Source organism: Pseudophryne corroboree, chromosome 7 (genome assembly GCF_028390025.1).
Source record: "Pseudophryne corroboree isolate aPseCor3 chromosome 7, aPseCor3.hap2, whole genome shotgun sequence".
In the NCBI taxonomy this organism is placed as follows: Eukaryota; Metazoa; Chordata; class Amphibia; order Anura; family Myobatrachidae; genus Pseudophryne; species Pseudophryne corroboree.
The window spans coordinates 136,776,161-136,797,242 of NC_086450.1; the positions used below are offsets into that span (position 1 = coordinate 136,776,161).

At 44.4% G+C, this 21,082-nt stretch overlaps 1 protein-coding gene across 1 annotated transcript in view; it reads right to left on the reverse strand.

Moving 5' to 3' along the window:
- Nucleotides 1-21,082, reverse strand: part of PKP4 (plakophilin 4) — a 667,418-nt gene that overhangs the window by 350,373 nt on the left and 295,963 nt on the right. The window contains exon 4 of the mRNA XM_063933691.1: nt 3,074-3,099. Within this exon, the coding sequence (XP_063789761.1) occupies nt 3,074-3,099 (26 nt within the window). The remainder of the gene's footprint in view (nt 1-3,073; nt 3,100-21,082) is intronic.

Consider the following 21,082-nt stretch of genomic DNA (forward strand, 5'->3'; position numbering starts at 1 on the left):
CGCCTGGCCGAGGCCAGGGCCAACATCATGGTCACTTTCCATGTGAGATATTTCAAATCCACAGATTTGAGCGGTTTAAACCAACGTGATTTGAGGAATCCCAGGACTACGTTGAGATCCCACAGTGCCACTGGAGGCACAAAAGGGGGTTGTATATGCAGTACTCCCTTGTCAAATTTCTGGACTTCAGGAACTGAAGCCAATTCTTTCTGGAAGAAAATCGACAGGGCCGAAATTTGAACCTTAATGGACCCCAATTTGAGGCCCATAGACACTCCTGTTTGCAGGAAATGCAGGAATCGACAGAGTTGAAATTTCTTCGTGGGGCCTTCCTGGCCTCACACCACGCAACATATTTTCGCCACATGTGGTGATAATGTTGTGCGGTCACCTCCTTCCTGGCTTTGACCAGGGTAGGAATGACCTCTTCCGGAATGCCTTTTTCCCTTAGGATCCGGCGTTCAACCGCCATGCCGTCAAACGCAGCCGCGGTAAGTCTTGGAACAGACATGGTACTTTCTGAAACAAGTCCCTTCTTATCGGCAGAGGCCCTGAGTCCTCTGTGAGCATCTCTTGAAGTTCCGGGTACCAAGTCCTTCTTGGCCCATCCGGAGCCACGAGTATAGTTCTTACTCCTCTACGTCTTATAATTCTCAGTACCTTTGGTATGAGAAGCAGAGGAGGGAACACATACACCGACTGGTACACCCCTGGTGTTACCAGAACGTCCACAGCTATTGCCTGAGGGTCTCTTGACCTGGCGCAATACCTGTACAGTTTTTTGTTCAGGCGGGACGCCATCATGTCCACCTTTGGTCTTTCCCAACGGTGCACAATCATATGGAAAAAACTTCTCGATGAAGTCCCCACTCTCCCGGGTGGAGGTCGTGCTGAGGAAGTCTGCTTCCCAGTTGTCCACTCCCGGAATGAAAACTCCTGACAGTGCTATCACATGATTTTCCGCCCAGCGAAGAATCCTTGCAGTTTCTGCCATTGTCCTCCTGCTTCTTGTGCCGCCCTGTCTGTTTACGTGGGCGACTGCCGTGATGTTGTCCCACTGGATCAATACCGGCTGACCTTGAAGCAGAGGTCTTGCTAAGCTTAGAGCATTGTAAATTGCTCTTAGCTCCAGTATATTTATGCGGAGAGAAGTCCCCAGACTTGATCACACTCCCTGGAAATTTTTTCCCTGTGTGACTGCTCCCCAGCCTTTCAAGCTGGAATCCGTGGTCACCAGGACCCAGTCCTGAATGCATAACTGTGGCCCTTTAGTAGATGAGCACTCTGCAGCCACCACAGAAGAGACACCCTTGTCCTTGGAGACAGGGTTATCCGCTGATGCATCTGAAGATGCGATCCGGACCATTTGTCCAGCAGATCCCACTGAAAAGTTCTTGCGTGAAATCTGCCGAATGGAATCGCTTCGTAAGAAGCCACCATTTTTCCCAGGACCCTTGTGCAATGATGCACTGACACTTTTCCTGGTTTTTGGAGGTTCCCGACTAGCTCGGATAACTCCCTGGCTTTCTCCTCCGGGAGAAACACCTTTTTCTGGACTGTGTCCAGAATCATCCCTAGGGACAGCAGACGTGTCGTCGGAGACAGCTGCGATTTTGGAATATTTAGAATCCACCCGTGCTGTCGTAGAACTACTTGAGATAGTGCTACTCCGACCTCCAACTGTTCTCTGGACCTTGCCCTTATCAGGAGATCGTCCAAGTAAGGGATAATTAAGACGCCTTTTCTTTGAAGAAGAATCATCATTTCGGCCATTACCTTGGTAAAGACCCGGGGTGCCGTGGACAATCCAAACGGCAGCGTCTGAAACTGATAGTGACAGTTTTGTACCACGAACCTGAGGTACCCTTTGTGAGAAGGGCAAATTTGGACATGGAGGTAAGCATCCTTGATGTCCAGGGACACCATATAGTCCCCTTCTTCCTGGTTCGCTATCACTGCTCTGAGTGACTCCATTTAGAATAGGTCTCACCGAGCCGTCTGGCTTCAGTACCACAATATAGTGTGGAATAATACCCCTTTACTTGTTGTAGGAGGGGTACTTTGATTATCACCTGCTGGGAATACAGCTTGTGAATGGTTTCCAATACTGCCTCCCTGTCGGAGGTAGACGTTGGTAAAGCAAACTTCAGGAACTTGCGAGGGGGAGACGTCTCGAATTTCCAATCTGTACCCCTGGGATACTACTTGTAGGATCCAGGGGTCCACTTGCGAGTGAGCCCACTGCGTGCTGAAACTCTTGAGACGACCCCCCACCGCACCTGTTTGTACGGCCCCAGCGTCATGCTGAGGACTTGGCAGAGGCGGTGGAAGGCTTCTGTTCCTGGGAATGGGCTGCCTGCTGCAGTCTTCTTCCCTTACCTCTATCCCTGGGCAGATATTATGGGGACGAAAGGACTGAGGCTGAAAAGACTATGTCTTTTTCTGCTGAGATGTGACTTGGGGTAAAAAAGGTGGATTTTCTAGCTGTTGCCGTGGCCACCAGGTCCGATGGACCGACCCCAAATAACTCCTCCCCTTTATACGGCAATACTTCCATGTGCCGTTTGGAATCTGCATCACCTGACCACTGTCGTGTCCATAAACATCGTCTGGCAGATATGGACATCGCACTTACTCTTGATGCCAGAGTTTCGCATATATAGAAATGCATCTTTTAAATGCTCTATAGTCAATAAAATACTGTCCCTGTCAAGGGTATCAATATTTCCAGTCAGGGAATCCGACCAAGCCACCCCAGCGCTGCCCATCCAGGCTGAGGCGATCGCTGGTCGCAGTATAACACCAGTATGTGTGTATATACTTTTTAGGATATTTTTCAACCTCCTATCAGTTGGCTCCTTGAGGGCGTCCGTATCTGGAGACGGTAACGCCACTTGTTTTTATAAGCGTGTGAGCGCCTTATCCACCCTAAGGTGTGTTTTCCAACGCGCCATAACTTCTGGCGGGAAAGGGTATACCGCCAATAATTTTCTATCGGGGGAAACCCACGCATCATCACACACTTCATTTAATTTATCTGATTCAGGAAAAACCACATGTAGTTTTTTCACACTCCACATAATACCCTTTTTTGTGGTACTTGTAGTATCAGAAATATGTAACATCTCCTTCATTGCCCTTAACAAGTAACGTGTGGCCCTAAAGGAAAATACGTTTGTTTCTTCACCGTCGACACTGGAGTCAGTGTCCGTGTCTGTGTCGACCGACTGAGGTAAAAAGGACGTTTTAACGCCCCTGACGGTGTTTTAGACGCCTGGACAGGTACTAATTGGTTTGCCGGCCGTCTCATGTCGTCAACCGACCTTGCAGCGTGTTGACATTATCACGTAATTCCTTAAATAAGCCATCCATTCCGGTGTCGACTCCCTAGAGAGTGACATCACCATTACCGGCAATTGCTCCGCCTCCTCACCAACATCGTCCTCATACATGTCGACACACAAGTACCGACACACAGCACACACACAGGGAATGCTCTGATAGAGGACAGGACCCCACTAGCCCTTTGGGGAGACAGAGGGAGAGTTTGCCAGCACACACCAAAAACGCTATATTATACAGGGACAACCTTTATATAAGTGTTTTTCCCTTATAGCATTTTAATATATATATATATACATATCGCCAAATAAGTGCCCCCCCTCTCTGTTTTAACCCTGTTTCTGTAGTGCAGTGCAGGGGAGAGCCTGGGAGCCTTCCCACCAGCATTTCTGTGAGGGAAAATGGCGCTGTGTGCTGAGGAGAATAGGCCCCGCCCCCTTTTCGGCGGGCTTCTTCTCCCGTTTTTCTGAGACCTGGCAGGGGTTAAATACATCCATATAGCCTCCAGGGGCTATATGTGATGTATTTTTAGCCAGAATAAGGTATTATACATTGCTGCCCAGGGCGCCCCCAGCAACGCCCTGCACCCTCCGTGACCGTTGGTGTGAAGTGTGTGACAACAATTGCGCACAGCTGCACTGCTGTGCGCTACCTTCATGAAGACTGAAAAGCCTTCTGCCGCCGGTTTCTGGACCTTCAATCTTCAGCATCTGCAAGGGGGGTCGGCGGCGCGGCTCCGGGACGAACCCCAGGGTGAGACCTGTGTTCCGACTCCCTCTGGAGCTAATGGTGTCCAGTAGCCTAAGAAGCCAATCCATCCTGCACGCAGGTGAGTTGAACTTCTCTCCCCTAAGTCCCTCGATGCAGTGAGCCTGTTGCCAGCAGGACTCACTGAAAATAAGAAACCTAAAAACTTTTTCTAAGCAGCTCCTTAAGAGAGCCACCTAGATTGCACCCTGCTCGGACGGGCACAAAAACCTAACTGAGGCTTGGAGGAGGGTCATAGGGGGAGGAGCCAGTACACACCACCTGATCCTAAAGCTTTAGTTTTGTGCCCAGTCTCCTGCGGAGCCGCTAATCCCCATGGTCCTGACGGAGTCCCCAGCATCCACTTAGGACGTCAGAGAAAGCAAAAAAAACCTTCAACTGCTCTCAGAATATTTTTTGCAAATTTGAAGCATTGATGAGGACACCCTAGGTCTACAGTGGCAAGTGATAGCACATTCTGTACAATCATTAACAGTATTATCAGTTTTACTCTAGCAGAGAACTCTGGAAGGCAACTGAATTGCTCTTCAGTGATCGATTCTATATACTGGTCAGCAGAACGAGCTCTGGTGTATATATTATCCACCACAACAAAATTCAGTTTGAATGCTAGCCACCCAAATTAGCCTCTATTCTGTGTATTAGCCACCCAAATTAGGCTCTGCTCTGTATAGGAGCCACCCAATAATGCTCTGCTTTATCTACTAGCCTACCCAATGGGTTGGGATTGTTTTGCCAGTGGTCGGGATCCCGGAGGTCAGCATACTGACCGATTTGTGCACAAGCCACCCTAATGATGCTCTGCTTTGTGTACTTGCCACCACAATGAGGCTCTGCCGCAGCCAAACCCGCGTTGATCCTGCGAATGTTCCCTGGCCTGTCCATTATCCAGGCTGTAGGGAGGACTATAAGAAGCAACCTGCGTATACAGGGAAGGTGGCTCCGGCACCATGTTTATGAGAAGGTGGACCCGGTACACAACGTATTGTGAAGACAGCTTCGGCACCCAGTGTGTTGTGAAAGCGGATCTGGCACCTGGCTTATACAGATGGCACCTCCGCATTATCACAAGTAGCTGGGGTGAAGAGGCATCTACTGTACGAGTGGTGGACTTCATTAACAGCCTCTGACCTGGAGGATACATGTAAGTAAGCAACAAACCTCTGTTTGGGAAAGGGGGGGGGGGGGGGGTCGGCTGAATGCAAACAGTGGTGGATAGGGCAGTGCCCATCATTCACTCCCCCAAACCCACAGCGTGCCCAGCATAACCATACAATGTTCATCATACTCACACATCCCATGTCCACACTGTGCCCATTAAACACCTCCTACACCTATTCCCCAACTGTTAAAAACATACACACCCCCACACACACACCAAATGCAAACCTGTTTCCATGACATGATGTTATCACCGTATACCTGGACAAGTTGGCAATTCATTTCTGCTGCTGACGGGCCCCTTAGACTCAGAAATGTGATCACACTACACACCTCGGTGACCTAGTTTCCACCAGCCCCACCATCTTACAACTGGTGTTGGGACAGTATGACTGATATCAGGTGCAGTCTAATGGCCACGAGGTGAAGCAGTGGTCTACCTGCTCTGGCCTGGCAGGGAATTAGAATGCGATAGAAAACATTACACATGCAAAAGGTCTTGTTACCTTACTGAAATGTGTGTGTGTGTGTGTGTGTGTGTGTGTGTGTGTGTGTGTGTGTGTGTGTGTGTGTGTGTGTGTGTGTGTGTGTGTGTGTGTGTGTCATGTATGTATCTCGTGTCCCAGTTTAAAACTTTGATATGGAGCAAGGCAGATTTTGATAATACAATTGGAAAACAAACCCATCAAACAAGACGCATAAACTGCATGAAAATTAGTATGAATATGAGACAAAGCTACTGCATATCACCTAAGGCAGTACTTCAATGTAAAGGAGATTAAATGCAAAATTGTGATGATCAGTTCCTTTTACACATTTCCCACATCAGCTGCAGCTACAGAATCTGTAAAGAATATTTAATGAATCACATTGTAACGTCTGCAGTTTCAAATAGGCCGAAACATCAAATGAAAATATACAATTTAAACATATCTCCACAAGGGATGTTGCTAGTAAATTGGAAATAATAGGTGATCACAAACTTAGATTGGATACACAATCAGGCACAGAAATGGCCCCACAAATTGAATATAACACATTAAAGCCAGTTAACGAAGTTAAGCCAATTTCATACAATTCATTTCACTGTATGGTGACCGATGAAGCTAAACAGGAAAATGAACAAATTTGCTGAATTATGAACAATGAAGCGGAACAAAGCGTATTCGGCATATAATAACCTAATGGACCATTCTCGCTGTGTCCACGCAGACTTAAAACGATTTGTTGCTGAAGCTTCCATACATTCTATATACGCAGATATGTCCATGTAAATGTATTAATTCCCACATGATATAGATTACTATGCTTTAGCGGAACAACCTGCAAGCATTGGCAGTGCAGGAACCATTAGACTGGCCTCACACAGGTGTAGAAACACACTGCAGTACTGTGTATAGAAACACAGCCCGAAGACAGGGAGTCCATTACAGACCGTAGAGATAGTTATCACTGTTCCCTAACAAAGGTGTTTTAAATACACTGGACCAGATATATCAAGCCTTGGAAAGTGATAAATTGCACGTTGATGAAGTACCTATCAACCAACCAGACCCTAATTGTCTTTTCTGAAACACAGCCTGTAATATGGCAGCTAGGAGCTGATTGGTTGGTTCTTTATCACCGTGCAATTTATCACTCTCCAAGGCTTGATAAATCTGGGCCACTTGTTTTTAGTGCAAAGTGTGGAAAGGTGTACAGTGTAGAGCGTGGCAGCAATAACTGTAGATCTCAGAAGGTCCAAATGTGCACATTGCCCACATAGGAATCTTCAAACAGGAAGACACAAAAACAGCATTTCCGGCGTGTCACATCCTGGGACAGCCCAGGGAACAAGGAGGAACAGTGGGCAGCTGCCAGTAGCATAAAATTCCTGTGTTGAAATCTTAAACTGGAAAATCCCTTACATTCTCTATAACATTCATTTACAGAAAACAGACATTTTATGAAGGTGTGATATCAGCATTACCAGCAGTTAGTACATTTACTGACATTAACCATATATCTATCCTTTTTCAATACCGACAATCATAATCACAACAGCCACTGGCCTACAGACAAAATATCGATATGGTCAAAATACAGACATTCATTATGCAGACATGTTTTGACTGTGTCTGTATTTTGACTGTCGGCCAATGGGTGTCGGGATTATGACCGTCGGTAAATGAACTGCTCCCTGTTTCATCATCAGCCCAGAATAGTTTAAGCCTATAGTGTTTAACTGGATATTTATGGAGATACACAGTGTAAAACCGCTGGTTATAAATATCGACGGTGCCGAATTATCTGTACTATTCTCATTATTATTGCTTAGATTGTACAACAATATGTCTCTGATTGAGATGGAAATTGGCAACAAAATGTTAGTCTAAACCAGGCCTGGCCAACCTGTGGCTCTCCAGATGTTGTGAAACTACACATCCCAGCATGCTCTGCCACAGTTTTAGCCTTCCCTAATAGCAAAACTGTAGCAAAGCATGATGGGACTTGTAGTTTTACAACAGCTGGAGAGCCACAGGTTGGCCAGGCCTGGTCTAAACAAACAAGAACTTTATTTTTGGAATGTTATCCCTACGAACTGTGATCAATGAAAAGCCATATCGTATTGCAGTGAGCCAGCCAGATCTTCTATGGGAGGAAAGACGCATATCACGAGATCATAAGATAAAGGCACACTCCCAGGGAACCACGTGTGCACAAATCATTACAACTACAGGCTAAACTAGCTTGGCAAGCAAATCTGTAGGATGAAAGATGAATTGCCTCTCTACACACTGTGCACCACGGAGCCCTTCTGATGTAACCTATAGAAGGCATGTCTACTTGATTGATGCTTTAGATTCTTCTGGAGGTATACATCTAGTTGGTTTTGTAAATAGAGTACACCACTGGATTAGATCCTATTACTTCTTGCTGAAAGGTCTGCTCACCTCTGTTGTTCTGTTTACCATCTCATTTTGGTTGGGCTGGACGGAGCCTACCAGTGGGATTAGCAGACTGTATCTGAAATGCTTTATCTGTCATTTGGCGAGTTCCTGTATTACTATTAACGTTCTACTTTGACACAAGTGCACTGCATGGATGGAGGTAACGCGTAGCACTATCTATCCTTTTTCACATAAATGTAGATTTTATACATTTCCTATAGTGTAGTATGCCAAGTAGACAGCTGATAATGAATTGGTGCATTCTATTATCAAACGTTGGCACATCTAAGAAAAATGGTGGCCACTACTCCTGATGGAGACACTTCAATGCATACAGGGGTCGGGACAGCTGATCTTGATATAAAGCCTCAAAAAGCAACACCCCCTCCCCCCCCAAAAAAAAAAAAAACACATTCCATTTGCTGCATTAATGTATTAAAAAAAACAAAACACATTCCTAACTTGTATAGTAATTTTAGGATCCATACCACAGTTATGGTTAAATATGCCACTGAGAAAATAAATTCTGGGGCCAGATGTAAATAAAAGTCTGAGCTGGCCGGAGAAGCAAGTTCCCGGCCAAACTCTGACTTTTTGTAAAGCGGCAATCATTTACAAGGCATGGTTTTGCCTTGTACAAGATTGCCACTTTAAAAAAAAAGTCAGTGTTCGGTGGGAACTCGCACCTCCACCCAACACGGACTTTATTACATCCGGCCCCCGGTCTTATGCAATACATTTTAGTTCTCAATTCTGCGAGGCACTATGTAGAGGTTCTCACTCGGACAAGCCACTATGTCAAGGTTCTCACTCGGACAAGCAACTCATTTGGACAAAGTGGTGGAAAGTTTGTCCATCAACTAAGCATAAACTTAGCAGAAATCTCAGACCTAGAAATACACATGTACTGTATTTCATGTAAAATTAATCAATGTAAAACAAACTGTTTTACATACAGTGCCTTGCTAAAGTATTCACCCCATTGGCTTTTTATCTATTTTGTTACATTATAACCTGTAATTTAAATTTTTTTTTAAATCTGAATTGTATGTGCTGGATCTGCACAAAATAGTCTAAGGGGTATATGCAATTGCGGTCGAATTGCCGCAAATGTCTAAAAACGGGACATTTTCGACAAAAAAAAACTGTCGAATTGGATTCGACAATGCAATACAGTAATTTTCGACAAAAAACCTGCAGTTTCAGATTCAACTTTTTGCAATTCGACATTTGTCAAATTCGACATGTCTGCAATGGTAAAAATGCGACTTTTCGACAAAAGTATATTCAATTGAAGAATGTCGATTCGACAACAGTGCTTTTCGACAGTCATTTTGTCAATTTCATTACGCCTCATTTTGCTGTCGTGATCTAATAAAAAATGTAAAAACTTTTTTTGTGTGTTTTTTTGATTGCTAATAGCATATCTATTTACATTAGAAGGCATTATATACTTAGTTTGTCTATTTATGAGCCACAAGTATTATTTAACAGATTTTATAAAAGAATATATATATTTTTTTTACTGACTAAAATAATATGGAGAGATCAGTGCATGTTTTTCATTGGGAAGGGGTGGGAATGGGTTAAAATTTCAGAAAACAAATACGTGGGGTCCCCCCTCCTAAGCATAACCAGCCTCGGTCTCTTTGAGCCGGTCCTGGTTGTAAAAATACGGGGGGTGGGGGGAGAATGACAGGGGATCCCCCGTATTTTAACAACCAGCACCGGGCTCTGCATCCGGTCCTGGTGCCAAAAATACGGGGGACAAAACACATAGGAGTCCCCCGTATTTGTTGTCCCCCGTATTTTTCATACCAGCACCGGGCTCCACTAGTCAGAGAGATAATGCCACAGCCGGGGGATACTTTTATATAGGTCCCTGCGGCCCTGGCATTAAATCACTAACTAGTCACCCCTGGCCGGGGTACCCTGGAGGAGTGGGGACCCCTTAAATCAAGGGATTCCCCCCTCCAGCCACCCAAAGGCCAGGGGTGAAGCCCGAGGCTGTCGCCCCCATCCAAGGGCGGCGCATGGGGTCTGATAGCCTTGTGTAAAAAAAAAAAAGAATATTGTTTTTTGTAGCAGAACTACAAGTCCCAGCAAGCCGCCCCCGCAAGCTGGTACTTGGAGAACCACAAGTAACAGCATGCGGGGGGGAACGGGCCCGTTGGTACCTGTAGTTCTACTACAAAAAAAATATCCAAATAAAAACAGTACACACACACCGTGACAGTATAACTTTATTACATACATGCACACCAACATACAAGTACCAGCTTGCGGGGGCGGCTTGCTGGAACTTGTAGTTCTGCTACAAAAAACAATTATTTGTTTGAGACAAGGCTATCAGCCCGCCATCCGCCGCCCTTGGATGGGGGGGGGGGGGGGGGACACAGCCTAGGGCTTCACCCCTGGCCCTTGGGTGGCTGGAGGGGGGGACCCCTTGATTTAAGGGGTCCCCACTCCTCCAGGGTACCCCGGCCAGGGGTGACTAGTTGGGGATTTAATGTCACAGCCGCAGGGACCTATATAAGTGTCCCCCGGCTGTGGCATTCTCTCTCTGACTAGTGGAGCCCGATGCTAGTGTGAAAAATACGGGGGACCCCTACATGTTTTGTCCCCCGTATTTTTGGCACCAGGACCGGACGCAGAGCCCGGTGATGGTTGTTAAAATACAGGGGAACCCCTGTCATTCTTCCCCCCGTATTTTTACAACCAGGACCGGCTCAAAGAACCAGAGGCTGGTTATGCTTAGGAGGTGGGACCCCACGCATTTTTTTTTCAAGATTATTGAACACTTTTGTGCTGTCCATGGAGTCAAATCCAGGACGCACACTATTTGTCAATTGGTCCGTTTTTCGACAGCGGGACTGTCGAATCCGTTTTTTATTGAATATGTCGAATTCGGATCGAATCCAAAAACGGTCGAATTCCAGCCGGGATTCGACCGCAATTGCATGTACCCCTGAGTTGGTGAAGTGAAATGAGAAAAATGTATATAAAAATATTTTTTAGAAATAAAAATGTGAAAATTGGCATGTGCAGATGTATTCACCCCCTTTGCTATGAAGCCCCTCATAAGTTCTGGTGCACCCAATGACCTTCAGAAGTCACATAATTAGTGAAATGAAGTCCACCTGTGTGCAATCTAAATGTCACATGATCTGTCAGTATAAACACACCTTTTCTGAAAGGCACCAGAGGCTGCAACACCACTAAGCAAGAGGCATCACACCATGAAGACCAAGGAGCTCTCCAAACAAGTCAGGGACAAAGTTGTTGAGAAATACAAGTCAGGGTTGGGAGAATAAAACTATCCAAATCTTTGATGATCCCCCGGAGCACCATGAAATTCATCATCTTCAAATGGAAAGAACATGGTACCACAACAAACCTGCAAAGAGAGGGCGGCCACCAAAACTCACAGACCAGCAAGGAGGGCATCAATCAGAGAGGCAGCACAGAGACCAAAGGTAACCCTGTAGGAGCTGCAGAGTTCCACAGCAGAGACTGGTGTATCTGCGCATGTGACCACAATAAGTCGTACACTCCATAGAGCAGGGCTTTATGGAAGAGTGGCCAGAAAAAAGCCATTACTTAGTATTACAAATAAGAAGGCATGATTTGAGGTTGCCAAAAGGCATGTGGACGACTCCCCAAATGCATGGAGGAAGGTGCTCTGGTCAGATGAGACTAAAATTGAACTTTTCAGCCACCAAGGAAAACGCTATGTCTGGCGCAAACCAAACACATCCCATCACCCCAAGAACACCATCCGCACAGTGAAACATAGTGGTGGCAACATTATGCTGTGGGGATGTTTTTCAGAAGCAGGGACTGGGAAACTGTTTCGATTCGAGGGAAAGATGGATGGTGCTAAATACAGGGATATTCCTGAGCAAAACCTGTTTCAATCTGCCTGTGATTTGAGACTGGGACGGAGGTTCACCCGTCAGCAGAACAATGACCTGAAGCATACTGCTAAAGCAACACTTGAGTGGTTTAAGGGGAAACATTTAAATGTGTTGGAATGGCCTAGTCAAAGCCCAGATCTCAATCCAATTGAAAATCTGTGGTCAGACTTAAAGATTGCTGTTCACAAGCGGAAACCATCCAACATGAAGGAGCTGGAGCAGTTTTGCCTTGAGGAATGGGCAAAAATCCCAGTGGCAAGATATGGCAAGCTCATAGAGACTTATCCAAAGCAACTTGCAAATGTGTATGAAAGTATATCAAGCACAGATTAAATGTATACAATACCTACAGTAAACAATGCGATTTATGTATTTTCTTTTATAGACAGTGCTGTTGCAAAGCAGTGAGCATTTTTATCCACATTAGCACTTCTGTTTTGGTGACACAGATCTGGTTTCCATGTGACTGTTAAATAGCCTTGAAACACTAGATTTCCTGGATCCAACATTCAGCAATATCAGTGGTATGAGACAAGACTGTACACAGATGAATTAGGGAGAACTCCTATCCTATGCTGAAATGAGGAAAACTAGACATCTGCGGAAAACACATGGCCAATAATACATTATATTCATCTAAAAGACTAATTTACTGTTAACCAATCTTGCTTGTAAACCTCAACTTTAATTCCCATCTCAAGACATATACTATCAGTTGGAGATGAGATCATCTCCAAGCGCCGGCTCTTCCTATGTTGTAAACAGGTCCCGGGTCACATAAACCTGTGTTACCTGGTAACACTACACCGCAAACCGGGTTGAACCAGTGTTCAACCCTGGACACTACCCAGGTAGAAATGCCGGTTTGCATGACCCAGATTTTTTTTTAAAAGGACTCTTTCATATTAAGAAAATCTCTGGTTGCTTCGCATTCACGTGCAATAACACGGATATTTTTGCTAGTCTGAAAGGGGTATTAGTCTTCTCATAACACAGCCTTTGCTAATCTAGATATCAAATACCAACTTTACTTACCTTTAAAATTATTTTACGAAATCTCACCTTTCATATGGGTTCCTGGTATTTCAGACATTGTTCTAGAACTTGATTAGGCTTTTTAAAAGGTAGATTTCTTCCTAAATATGCTGCTTTATAGCTGAAATGCTGCTCTGTAGCCTGACACCTTTCACATGGACACTGTCAATGTAAACTGCTAATAATGCAAATTATTTCCTCAACAATAAAGAAAACTTGGGCCGAACAATCTTTTTGTGCATTTGCTTTCTCAAACAGCCACGTAGGAAGGTGTTTAGGTCAGGCAGCATGCGGAGATTTAGGGGGATATCCTATTAGCCATTTAATTTTTTCACACGGCAAAAAGCTTTGATCATGATATATGCATTATCAGGCTATCCAAGTATACCCTTTTTTTTGGCGGAAACACAGAGGGTCCACGAAAAGCCATGGACCTATGTGTTTTCGTGGCACTGATTGGGGAAAAAAGGGCTTTTTATTGGGGATTTGGTTTCACCTGCCTGAGGCGAATCCCCAATAAGTGCTGACATCGTTGCTAGTAGGACAGGCCTGGGGGATGTAATTAGCCGTGGTTAATTACAGCGACAAATTGGATACTGCCCTTAGACATTTATTATTATCCTTTATTTATATGGCACCACAAGGGTTCCGCAGTGCCTTAAGACAATGTAGGACAAGTACATGGTATATAAACATTTCTGCATCAGCGGACAAGACACTGAAATAAGCATCAGTGTGGCAGAAACAGAGGGTTAGGTAAAGCCGTAGGGAGTAGATGGTAGTCTAAGTAATAGAAGGAAAAGCACATGGAGAGGAGAGGGCCCTGCTCGTGAGACCTTACATTCTAAAGGGGAGTTGTAGACAGACAGGGGTGACACAGATTGGGTAGACCGTGAGCGAGGAACAGAGGGAAGCTCATTTATGCATTATTGGCTACCAGATTTACTTTGTGTTTCTAGACTAAGCCAGACGGTGTTGTAGTAAAACATTCTGATATGTGGTAGTAAAGGGTTGTATACTGAAAGAGCCGTTTAATTGGTTGTATATTTTAATGGCTGTTGCCGTATCTCAGAGAAAACACTTGCTGCTGAAACCGCTGATGTGAAGGGAGCATTTAAAATTATCCCGTTCACTGGTTTACTGTATGCGACCAGCTTACAAAGACATTTCAACATAGACAGTCTGGACCGCCGACTATGTACTGTAATTACTATGTCAAGTCCTTTTGACCAAATATAGGCAGTGCGTTACAGATTGATGAAGTCAAGTATTACTAGATTAGCATTTTAAAAAGACAGGCAGATTCCCTTGCCCTTAACCAATGATGCATTTTATTTTAAAGCATAGCGTTTGCATACTTATAGTGGAGGCAGCCATTTTGTAGGCTGAAAACATTCATCATAATGCAATCATATGAACTAGTGACATCAATTATGCATATATTGCCTCAGTGCTGTTACCAGATTCGAGTAATGCGGCATGCTACATTCTTATAAAGTGCATATGCCTCAGTGATGTTACTGGATTCTAGTAATGTGGAAGGATACATTCCTGTGCCTCAGTTACTTCACCCGATTACAGTCATGTGGTAGACTGGATTCTTATAAGTGCCTCATGCCTCAGTGATGGCTCAAGATTTTAGTGATAAGGCACATTGCAGTCTAATAAAGTGCCTCACACTTTGGCGATGTCACTAGTTCCTAGCAAATATGTTAAGAAGTTTAAATAGAGAGAAACAGACTAAGGTTCTCTCTGACACAGATTCTCTTATAGAGGCTTATGTGATCTAACAGCATGCATTCTCTGTAAATATATTCACCCCGCATTATGTACATGTTTAATATTCGTTAATGTGTGTGCAAAAAAGTTACACACCAGGGAGTTTGAGTAGGAATGTGTTAAACATATCTTGCTCTGAACTCTGCACTAATGGAACCTCCTATCACTGTCTGTCTCCCTTCCACCCACACAGTTATTAAACACAGAAAGGAAAATACTTGTTAGTGAGATGTATGTTTCTGCAGAGCATCAGATGAGCAGTATTTTTCTCTTTCATTCTGTTTACATGATTATACTTATGTGGCAGCACAAATGCTACGCAACTGCTACTTGTATCACCAGGCATCGCTAATTAACACTCGCTACAATTAACTGCATTATAGCTAATTGTAATGTGCAAACTTTTACTAGATCTGAACACAGCTATTAAGGATTTGGCTCGTCTAATACTATTTGTTAAGGGTTTTTTTGTTTTGTTTTTTATATATGGTCTATGCTTTTTAATGTCCAGTAATCAATATGCAAAAAATAAAATAGACAGATACATGTTTCTGCTGCTTTAACAAGTTGGGATCAGTATATACTTAAATAGCAGAGTAGTGTTTCCTAATCTTCCTATACTCTGAGTAACTAGAGAAGGAGAACGTCAGGTGCTCTTATGATGCGAGTCATGCGCAAGGGCTGGATGGGCAGCGTGCCATCTGCTCCCTTCCCCCCTCCGGCCAGTGCAATTTAAGTGTTCCAGGGCCACCTGACCGTGGAGGCAGGCAGAAGTTACGCCTGCTCCCCCTGGCCGCTGCTCAGCTAGAGACTGATCTAGAGTAGCACAGATCCATGACTTTTGGTAAACTCGCACCTGCTTGAATGTATATACAGTATATAGGTATATACAGTATATAGGTACTGTCCATTGTTTTATTAGCTATTAAACCACAACCAAATTACACAAACCACACCCCCAACATTATTGTCATGCCCATTTCTGCACTGCATTTCCTGTGAAAAGCTGGGCCACTTGCTGGAGTCTGCCCCCAGTATGTCAGGTCATGCGGATTGGTGGATTGATACAGAAAGCAGGGATGACAAACTGCTTTGAAATTTCAGCTTTTTTAATTTTTTTTTACCTGCAATAGATCCAGTTTACAGTGTCCTACAGATGATGGATACAGCAAGGCATTTAACCATCGTTGGCCATATATGATTTTCAATATTGGGGTTTACAGGACATTTAACATTTTGTTTAGATGGGCCTATTTATGTGTGATTCATTATATTTAGATTCCATGAGTAATACAAGAATCAGTGGTCCCTAGTATGTTATTGTGTCTGCTCATACAAAGTTATAAAGAAACAGCCCATGAGGTTTCCAAGAAGAAAACACTTCTCAGATACCTTGAATGAATAGACATGTATACACAATAGGTTTCCACAACAGATATGGGTGATGAATTGTTGAATGATTGATTCTCAAGGCATGGGCCCTAGTCATGCTATGCCATGAAACATGTTGTATTAAACAATATCCCGATGCACAGAATAAGGATAAGTGTCATTCAGATGTGGCTGGAATTGCTATTACTGCTGCTTCCTTCCTGTATGGTAATGCAGCAGAAGGCGTCTCTTACAAGCAGACGTCTCCTGCTGCAGTAGTGATCCTAGAACGCAGCATCAGATCACTCACCATCAGGCGGCCTGCAGCACCCATTGGGACATGCAAGCCACTAGTCACAGAGGCCAGGAAATCAGGAAATCTCCGTCCAACTACGGAGATCCCTGGCCACTTCCAATCCCCTAAACAGCAGCGACTTTTGGAGAAACAGAGGCCATCACCGCTCCCAAACAGCATCAGACTGTCAATCACCGAGTCTGATGCCGCTCACCACTCATTGTTGCAGGACCCGTTCCTGTGCATGAACAAAGTACCAATAATGGGTACTGTGATGCATGGAAAGCAACTCCGTCCACATCTGAATAACCCCACTGTGTATTGGCCAGCAAGATGTAGTTTAGAAAGCAATAATGCTAATCATCGTTAAATCGTAATCTTTATATAGAATCAGAAACACATGCTTCCATACTCCTGAAGGCCACTGTGCAGTCATTTCAGAATGAAATGTATGGTCCTACTAATCAGCAAACAGAAAACTAAACCTTTTCTTACGCAGATATGATCCCACCACCTACATTAACGTCAGGGATGTTACAAGACAATAATGGGAAGACAATTCACTTTGAAGCGTAAGAAAGCAGTCATCTATGCCGATAACTAGTGAAGAGATGCTTAAGTCTAGGACAGTGATGGCTAACCTTGACACTCCAGCTGTTGTTGAACTACACATCCCAGCATGCCCTGCTACAGTTTTGCTATTTGGCCATGCTAAAACTGATGCAGGGCATGCTAGGATGTTTAGTTCAACAACAGCTGGAGAGTCAAGGTTAGCCATCACTGGTCTAGGAGCATTTCCCAATCTGACGCAAACATATATTTCTGCAATTTAGAACATTGTACAAAACTCAATATAAAACACTGGAATAGCGTGCGGGTAGCTCCCCATGTGTGTTTCATGTTGTGAAGAGGCTGCTGTCCAGGAACAAGAGTTGGGAACAAATCACCTCCAAAAAAAGGCAATTCGCACCTTTGCAAAACTAAGCTGCACTGCAGGTGGGGCAGATATAACATGTGCAGAGATTTATAGTTTGAGGGAGGGAAGTGACATTCCTTAGTTTCATTCGTGATCCAGTCATGTGACCAGCGCTCGGGATCCCGGCGGTCACCATGCAGACACTGGGATCCCGAGTGATCAAAAGCCCTACAGTCAGCATGTCAACTAACAGGGACTATTCCCACTCGTGGGTGTCCACGACACTCACAGAGTGGGAATAAAACCTGTTGCGAGTGCTGCGTGGTGAGCGCAGTGAGCCCCCGCAAGGGGCTTTGTGGCGCTCTTTACCCCCTGCCGGCATTCTGCGGCCAGGATCCTTTCATTTTTAATGTCAGTCTAAAAAACAAATTACCCAGTATTTGTTCACTACATATAAAGGCATCCATTATTTTACCTGGGTGGCCAAAAAATAAATAAATATGCATTTGTACCATACTTGATTATTCTCCTCGCAGTTGTGGGAGGCTAACGAGTTTTCATTTTATACCCTGTACCACCGGAATAGTGGCCAGATCTCCCACTGCCTAGTGAAGCAGGCAGGATGCGGAGATAATACTGGGAATCACAGCGCTGTGTGTAGGGGCGGGGCTAAATGATGTAATTTAGCTCCACCCCTTCATCATGAACCCGCAAATCACGGCATTTTAGCACGACCGGGGTGGTGCCTAATGATGTATCCAGCCCCACCCCCAAGTGGCCAGCAGTGTCCCCTCTCCTGGAAAGGAGATTCACAAAGTAGGCAAGTATGATTTGCAAAGGTGTGGGACAAAATGTTGAAATTTAGAATTTTGACCCAACCATAATGTCATCGGAATATGCTGGCTATATAAGAAACTTTTAATAAATAAATAAATGTCGTCCGTGCACTGTAGTTCTCCATACACTTATCAACTAACCCTAAAGTTGGGAAAAACCACCTGTCAACATTCACAATTCTGTCATGATGAACGTAACTCCTTGTATGGTAACATGATGCATCAGAGAGGAGAGATACAGCTGACTAGGACAGCGGGTGACATAGCAAAACACTGCTAGGAAGGAAAGGCGAAGCTACCCTCAGGTATCAGAACTCGAGTGCTTGCTCCACACTGGGTAGAGTACAGCTGGGGGAGTGTGTGTGACACACACACACACACACACACACACACTCCCTATTGTATATAACAATGACAATAGTGAAGGTGACCAAATGCTACATGGCGACCTACAGTATGCCTGACAGCCACATTAGCTTTCTTTCCTTTGCTGTTTTTACAATAAGAACAAGGGAGGGTATGGTGAGAGATTTTCGGATAAAACCAGAATTTCTAATTTTGAGTGGGAACATAAACTCACAGTTTAGGAAGTTATTATTCTGCACAGCTATATTAACATCACGTGTACTGTAACATAGCCACATAGGGGTATATTCAATTCCTAGTCAATATTAAATTGCGTGGTCAAAGCAGACAAGTTTGACCCGTTCCCGACAATGGCAATCAGACATTCTTTAAAGTCGGATTGATATTGTCGGAAGCGGGGCTAAAACCTGTCTGGATTGGCCGCGCTTCCGACAGCCAACGTGGATTCTGACAATCCGCGTGGTTTTCGACAACTCTGAAAAAAATCAGCCAGCATTGAATAGGTCGGAACCCCTTCCGACCTAAACCTGTCGGAAGCTGCCGTCATTCAGAGCATTTTCCACAGTGATCTACTGATCCCAAAATGCTTTCGCCACCTCAGTGTTATCCCGCTGGCACCTGTAGTGCAACATGGAGAAAACGCAGAAAGACACCAAATCTAAAAACACAGCCAAGACCTACGCGCCTCAATTTACTGCTCACCAAATTTGTGGTGGTTCGGCAGCTTCGGACAATAATTGAATGCACCCCATAGAATTTGAAAGCAGATGAGAACCACTTGGCCCATCTAGTCTGCCCATATACACGCACACACTTACACACTAGGGTTAATTTTTTTGTCAGGAGCCAATTAACCTACCAGTATATTTTCGGACTATGAGAGGAAACTGGAGCACCCTGAGAAAATCCATGCAAGCATGGGAAGAATATACAATATACAATAAGAATGGGAAGAATATACAAACTCCACACAGTTCTGGTCATGGTGGGAATCAAACACCCATGACCTCAGTGCTATGAGGCAGTAATAATAACCATTACAGCACCCGAATTGCCATATAAAGTACTAAAGGAGATTAAAGTGCTAGAGACAGACTGGTCAGATATGCTTCTTTACACTGACTGTTGCAAGTAGTATCAGATCATCGATGATCACTAAAATCCCAAGCAGAACAGACAGTGTAACAGAACAGCATCACAAGACCAATGACAAGAAAGCAATAAGTCACGGTGTACTACTGGAGACCCATTGAGAAACCATGGCCTCTTGCCACACACGCACTGAATCAGCTGACAATTACGTTGTGAACTTTTTGCAACCTACAAACCACACAATAAATAGTCTGTTAAAATTCCTTAGAAAGATGAATGTATTAAAAGGGGAAGTATAAAAAGAAAAAGGTTTTTAATACTTATGGCTCCATGCACTAATTAGGTCTTAAATAATGTTACATACAACACTTAACAGCACAGTTAAGGGCCCCATACACTACTAGAACAATAATTCCTGATTTCAGCCAATTTTCGGGCCGATATATCGGGTGAAATCGGGCATTTTGGAGGTGTTTCCGATCCGATGCGCGTTCCCGTGAGGGTCGGATCGGCTCGGCTCCCCTAGATCGTTAGTGCTGCACTCGTGATATGTCGGTTCCCGCAGGCATGGGTGGGATCGCATCCGATATATTGCATGCAAAATGTACCAAACCATTCAGAATTGTATGGAACCACTCCCGGGAAGCTCCCGGGAGAGTTCAAGGGAAATCGCCTCCGACTTCAGCCTCAGACATATCGTTTTAGTGTATGGGGCCCTTAACCCAGAGCTTTGTTATAATGTTGTGATTCACATCTTCACACAATTTAATGCAGATCCCAAATGGCCCTCTTATCTGCAAGAGTTTGTTGCAGAAATGCAGCCAGAGAAGCCAGAGGCACAGGCACCCACAACATAGATGGAATAATAGGGGACATGTAATGCTGTATAGCCCATAGCAACCAACCAAATATTAGATTATGTCTTTGAGTACAGATTACATTACTAATCCCAGTAGTTTATTTGGGTAACACCTTTGATAAAAAGATCATTTAGTTCTACTGCAGTATTCAAGCCTGCATCTGTACTCTTTGCACATGCTTACACACAGACATAAGGGCCAGGTCAATATAGAATAAAAAGGATGCGGTCATGTGACCACCAATCGGGTTCCCGGCGGTGACCATGCCGACGCCGGGATCTTGAGCAATCAAAATGCCAGCAGATAGAAAGCCAACCCACAGAGACTATTCCTATTCATGGGTGTCCACAACACCCACAGAGTAGGACTAGAACCTGTGGCGAGAGCAGCGAGCCTGCAAGGGGCTCTGTTGCG